The sequence below is a fragment of the Argentina silus genome, assembly GCF_951799395.1.
Source record: "Argentina silus genome assembly, chromosome: 7".
In the NCBI taxonomy this organism is placed as follows: domain Eukaryota; kingdom Metazoa; phylum Chordata; class Actinopteri; order Argentiniformes; family Argentinidae; genus Argentina; species Argentina silus.
In genome coordinates, this window is record NC_139661.1 from 12,688,468 (window position 1) to 12,695,308 (window position 6,841).

The following is a 6,841-nucleotide window of genomic DNA, read 5'->3' on the forward strand; positions in this document are numbered from 1 at the left end:
TCTCCTTCTCTCCTCCTCTAGTCCTCTGTCAACTCCTCTGAGCCCTGGCTGAGCTCCTGCAGAGGGAGGGGGGCAGAGAAGAATATGGTGGTTCGGAAGGGGGAGTCTTTTTCAACCAGTTTTTACAACATCGTCTCCAACGGAACACTTTCTGGGGGATTGTTTCTGCAGAGGAGAAATACGGTCTGGGGAATCGTATTATCTGGCTATACCAGCTATACTGTTTTGACGTAAGATACATCAAAAACTAACGATACGTTGTGTAAGAGTTACATGAATTAGGCATTAACTTTGAGTGGTTAAGATTAGGCATTAACTTGGAGCGGTTAAGGTTAGGATAAGTTGTCAGGGGAAGACATTAGCAAATATTAGCATAAGCAACAACAATTAGCGAGCAAGAATTAGCACCAAAAGAAACCAGAGTGTGTCCCCAGCGTGATTCAAACCAGCAGCGTAGCAGCAACGTAGCAGCAACATAGCAGCAACGTAGCAGCAACATAGCAGCAACGTAGCAGCAACGTAGCAGCAACCCCCTGAATGTTAGCATTTAGAGACTGAGTTTCCCTTCTTCACAACTTTGTATCTTTACAGTCATGATTGGGTGGACCTGTCGACTGTCGGGAGGGAGGGAGGGGGGGAGAGGGGGGGGGGGAGAGGGAGGGAGGGGGGGGAGAGTGTGAATGAAAGAGGAAGAAATAGAGACAGAGAGAGACAAAGTGGGAGAAGGAGACAAAGAGAAAGAGAAAGGTGGCAGAGAGAAAGAAAGGGCCTGCATTAAGGCCTGCATGCTTTAGATCACGGCCGCTACACCTGAAGCTGAGCTTGTCTTGTTCCATCAGTTGACCTGCACTGATGACTGCACTGCCGTGGAGGCTGGTGGAGATAGAAATCGGAGAACAGGGGAGGCTGGTGGAGGTAAAAATCAGAGGACGGCCTCTTTGTGATGCATGGAACGGAGAGAGGAATGGTATCAAACCCACCTCAGATTTCTATGGTGTGTGTGATACTATTCCTCTCTCCATTCCATGCATCACAATGAGGCCGTCCTCCGATGTCTACCTCCACCAGCCTCCCCTGTCCTCCGATGTCTACCTCCACCAGCCTCCCCTGCTGTAACCCATCTATAGAAGACCGTATTAACTTCACTCTGTAAATGCTGCTGGATTAAACTAAGAATATATCAATGCAATTATAGGTTTTTACCAATTAGTGCAATTTATCTCATACAATGTCTCCAATATACAAAAATGTACGACCCGTTATATCAAATCAAAAAGCTGTGGTTAAATTTGGTGTCTTGTGTGTGCTTGTATGTGCGGGTCAGTGTGCAAGTGTGTGTGTGTGTGTGAGAGAGAGAGAGAGAGAGTGTGTGTGTGTGTGTGTGTGTGTGTGTGTGTGTGTGTGTGTGTGTGTGTGTGTGTGTGTGTGTGTGTGTGTGTGTGTGTGTATGTGTGTGTGTGTGTCTCTGAGAGCATTAATGAATTAAGCTGCTCATTATGATGGCCTGCTCTTGCTGGCCATTAAAAAAACGCATGTAGAATTTGCTACTCTGGCCCTGAAGGAGCCTGGGTAATTACGGTTAATGTCTCATCTCCTATTCAACGGCGGAGCACCGAGCTTCCGAGGGTCGCGCCGAAATGACCCCATGACCTCATATTTTATTCATTCAAACAGTCATATTACTCATGTTTAACAGATTTTCACTGAAAAAAAGTTATTTCATATTCATGTCCGACACAGTTTGGTTAAAGCTAACAGCTTTTATAGGTAATAATGACGTATTTGCCTTGCCCAAACGAAATCTCACTTCCAGTCCTGTTAGCATTAATCTGCTGTACTTCTGGAATCTAGATGTATGAATGTGATATATATATATATGTATATATATATAGTTTATAGTTGTACTGCAAGGCCATATTTGGGCATAAAGAATGTTGTTCAATTATTACATACGTTATTTATTTCCTCCCACTGAAATGTGTTTTCATCTTTACAGGCTGACCTTGAGCATGCTTACACACACACACACACACACACACACACACACACACACACACACACACAGAGCCACTTCCACTCCCCCTCCACACACGCACATGCACACACACACACACACACACACACACACACACACACACACACACACACACACACACACAGAGCCACTTCCACTCCACACACACACACACACACATTTCTTACTAACAGCAGAAATTGCTATGTGCAAACACACACACGTTAGATCCTTATGTGCTATTAGGATTCCAGCAGCAGATTGTAGGAGCTGAGGACCAGCGGATCACAGGCTAATTGGGACATGATTATGTCTCTTATTAGACCTCAATCAGACATGTTTAATTATACAGGGACACAGGGAGTCATTAGACTGACTTAGACAGGACTGGGCTGCTGATCAGGGGAATTAATAACGTACCTACCTCCTCCTCTCCTCCCCCTCTCCTCCTACCTCCTCCTCTCCTCCTCCTCTCCTCCCCTCTCCTCCTACCTCCTCCTCTCCTCCTACCTCCTCCTCTCCTCCTGCATCCTCCTCTCCTCCTACCTCCTCCTCTCCTCCTCCTCTCCTCCTACCTCCTCCTCTTCTCCTACCTCCTCCTGTCCTCCTCCTCTCCTCTTACCTCCTTCTCTCCTCCTACCTCCTCCTCTCCTCCTGCCTCCTCCTCTCCTCCTCCTCTTCTCTTAACTCCTCTCCTCCTGCCTCCTCCTACCTCCTCCTCTCCTCCTGCCTCCTCCTACCTCCTACCTCCTCCTCCTCTCCTCCTGCCTCCTCCTACCTCCTCCTCCTCTCCTCCTGCCTCCTCCTGCCTCCTCCTCTCCTCCTGCCTCCTACCTCCTCCTACCTCCTCCTCCTCTCCTCCTGCCTCCTCCTACCTCCTCCTCTCCTCCTGCCTCCTCCTGCCTCCTACCTCCTCCTCCTCTCCTCCTGCCTCCTACCTCCTCCTCCTCTCCTCCTGCCTCCTACCTCCTCCTCCTCTCCTCCTACCTCCTCCTGCCTCCTACCTCCTCCTCTCAACTGTACCTCAACTATAGAGAGAGGAAAGAGAGAGACAGAGAGAAAATGAGAGAGAGAGACAGAGAGAGAGAGAGAGAGAGAGAGAGAGAGAGAAAAAGAGAGAGAGAGTTAATAATGACTCCTTGTTAATAATGACACAGACACGTTTCCTGTCTAACTCCCACATCTCTCCTCCACTTGTGCATCTCAATGATTGGTTCAGAGGCTGGCGTGCTGGCGGTCCTTTGGCATGGAGTGGAAGTCACTCTCAGTGGGCAGGGTGCTCCTCTCTGTGCCCCTGAGGGACCTGCTCTCCTGGACTTCAAAGGTGGGGTTATGTGGGAGAAACAAAAGAGAACTAAATCTAATGGCCGCTTTTGAAGTTATGGAGATACCGCACCCTCCCCCTCTCCAACTCTCCAATCCATCTTTTATGGCATAAGTGTGTTAGCGTGTAGCGTCCACACACACAAGCACGCACACACATGCACATACACACATGCACATGCACGCACACACACGCAAATGCACATACACACACGCACTCACACACACACACACACACACACACACACACACACACACACACACACAGGTATCGAAGTAGAATTAGCAAATAAATGTTGAATTGTTTTGTGAATATGAAAGTTTGGATGTTTGGTATGTTTTGTGCGGTAAGCCCTAGTCCCACCAAACCCATCATAAAATGTAGAGTGCTCAAAACTGTGTACATTGAAAGTATATAGAGGACACACTCTAACGGTTAATATACTTAAAAAGCCTTGATATTCTGTTTAGTTGAGTATGAATCCCTCCCGTTTCCTGCCTTGAATTTATTAACGGTTCAAGTTGCGCAACAGGTGATAGTCTTTCTCTCTCTCTCTCTCTCTCTCTCTCTCTCTCTCTCTCTCTCTCTCTCTCTCTCTCTCTCTCTCTCTCTCTCTCTCTCTCTGTGTGTGTGTGTGTGTGTCCCAGAGACGTGACACATCGTACCCATGGTCGTGTAGATTATTAAAATACACCACAATCATAAAAGCATAAACTCGCTAAAGCTCTCTGCAGCCGTGGCGACTTGATCCGTGATATGACGAAACCTGATATCCACGGGTGTTTCTTCCTAAATGTCTAAACGTCAGAAAAACGACGCCGGTCATCACGGGTCCTCTGCGAACCTAAATGACAGTGATTATGTAAGTCCAAGAATGTTTATTATAAACAAATTAAGCACCTCGTCGTGCTAATAATGCGTATGTGAAAGATTGACTTATCTAAAAATCTATAAAGCGAACCTGAGTGTGTAGATGCAAAACAACAGGCTACACTCGTTCACAGGAATGTCAGGAAAAGATACTAAGTTAGAAAACAGAGAAATAACAACATAAACAGTGTGACTATTATTATTAAACGGATCAAAACACTTCAAAAACTCAGACAGATAGAGCAGATTTCGTTAAAATGTCTTTATAAATCTCTTCAGATAAATAATATTATTTTACAGCCTTAACATTTCTTTTTCAATACAGATGCATTGGACGTTTTATTACAATAATAACAGTCCAAATTTCTACGTAAACATATGTTTGTTTTTATCAATTACATAATAAAAACTGTAAAATAAATTATTTGTGAGCAAATAGTCTAACATTTGGAAACTGCACGTTTTGATTTTTCTTCTATATTTTTGACTGGATGAATTATGATTCCTAAATGCTCTCTTTGGGTCAGTCATAACGGAAAACGACGACACGAACTGTGCAAAAGAAAGAATAATCGATGTTGAAAAGCTTCTAACTAGAATGATTTACAGCTCGCCAACCTGCACTCGACATTATCTATACATGATTAACATTGGGCCTATATGCTGCTGTAGTCCTTGTGAAGTAGTTCATTCCATCATTTACAAAGGGTCGTATCCCCTCCTTTTTACCCGGTTATGACAGCAGGAGAGCCGGGTGTATCGGGTTGCCTTTCCCCTCCATGTCGGAGCCGCTTTTCTCCAGCATGGTAGGCGCCGAGCAGAGCTGCGCTGGGCCGGGAGGGAGGCCCGCCAGCCCGGGCATGGGACCTAGGGACGGCGTGGGTTTGATGGGGACGGGCACGGCGGGCAGGGTCTGTCCGCCGGCGTGGTGGTGGTGGTAGAGGCCCTTCATGGACACGCCGAAGGGCCCGTACTCGGATGCCACGGGTACGGGCACGCCGCCCAGGGAGTCCGACAGCACGCCGACGTGGGGCCATAGCTGCGCGGGCACGGGGTAACCTAGGTGATGCATGACTGAGGTGATGGGCAGGCCGCCTGCCATCACGCCCTTGTAGTCCCGGCCGATGATGTTCTCGATGGCGAATGGGTGTTTGAAGCCGCCGGACTGGCCGCAGTTGATGCCCCCGTAGCTCTGGAAGTGGGGGAGCCTCCCAACGGAGGCCGAGGCGGGGTGGTGGTGCCCCCCGCCCGGTCCCGGGTGTTCGAGATGCCCGCCCCCGCCCCCGCCGCCTAGTTTGCCTTGGTGGTGGTGGTGGAAGTAGTGCACCATGGGTGAGCTCTTGCAGGCCATGTGCTCGGAGCGCAGCAGTTTGAACCTCTTCCGCCGCCGAAGGAAGCTGCCGTTCTCGAACATGTCCCCGCAGTCCGGGTGCAGAGCCCAGAAGCTGCCTTTACCGGGCTGGTCCGGCCGCCGCGGGATCTTGATGAAGCAGTCGTTAAAGGACAGGTTGTGGCGGAGGGAGTTCTGCCATCGTTGGGTGTTCTCCCGGTAGTACGGGAACCGGTCCATAATGAACTTGTAGATGTCGCTGAGCGGGAGCATCTTGTCACCGGAGTTCTGGATGGCCATGGCCGTCAGGGAGATGTACGAGTACGGAGGCTTCTGGTCGCTGTACGAGCTCTTCCCCGGTCGAGGCATGGCTGGATCTGGATACTTTAGGAGATTTCTAGGCTATATATGTTTAAATAACTGTGTGTTTTGTACAGGAGAGAGTTGCCGTTTGGTCAGAAGAAGGGTTGCTGTGGTCGGAGTGACCTTCCGAACAAACGGAGTTTGTTCCCAAGTTTGGAGACCTCAGACTCGGTCACTGGTCGGCGACATGGAGGAGAGTGTGTGTGTCAGACTGACAACACCGTACACAGGCTGCCACACACACACACACACACACACACACACACACACACACACACACACACACACACACACACACACACACACACACACACACACACACACACACACGCAGATCTTCCAGATTAATTTCCCAAAGACGTGAACCACAAATCAAAAAGCCAAATAAAGTTTCCCTGGACAAATCCTTCTCTCGTCGCCTACGGGTCTGTGCGTAAAAGACGAACACTTTAAAAACAAGTCCGCTTCTCACCGTTCCTTTCCCTGCGCGAGCGGAACGGGGGTGGTGAGAGGCCGGTCTCTTCGACGGTGCAGGGTTAGTGCGAAGGGTTGACGGTGTTCCTCGCGGCGAGGCGAGCGCTCTCCGTGTGCGCTTCCGTGGCCCCCGTGCGCCGTTTTTGTAAGGCTGGTAGCCACGCGCGAGACCCCCGCAGGTCTATGAACACATCCAGTCACTTAGGGACACGCGGGGGGAAAAGAGGGGAGAAAGGGAGGGAGGAGAGGAGGGAAGAAGGGGAAAACAGGGGAGGTTAGGGGAGGGGAGGGAGGAGGGGAGGGGATGGGAGGTTAAGGGAGAGAAGAGGGGAGGTTAGGGGAGGGGAGGGAGGAAAGGAGGGGAGGGAGGAGAGGAGGGGAAGGAGGAGGGGAGGTTAGGGGAGGGGTGGATACGGAGGAATAAGGGAGGAGGGGATGGAGGGTGAATCTAAACTCATCCACGCGC

General features: G+C 49.5%; 1 protein-coding gene across 1 annotated transcript; it reads right to left on the minus strand.

Moving 5' to 3' along the window:
* Window positions 1–4,941: 4,941 nt before the first annotated feature.
* On the minus strand, window positions 4,942–5,907 carry foxb2 (forkhead box B2; the record flags this gene model as incomplete). Its single annotated transcript, XM_083674081.1, has 1 exon — window positions 4,942–5,907. The coding sequence occupies one exon, from the start codon at window positions 5,905–5,907 to the stop codon at window positions 4,942–4,944; it is 966 nt and encodes a 321-aa protein (XP_083530207.1).
* Window positions 5,908–6,841: the final 934 nt, after the last annotated feature.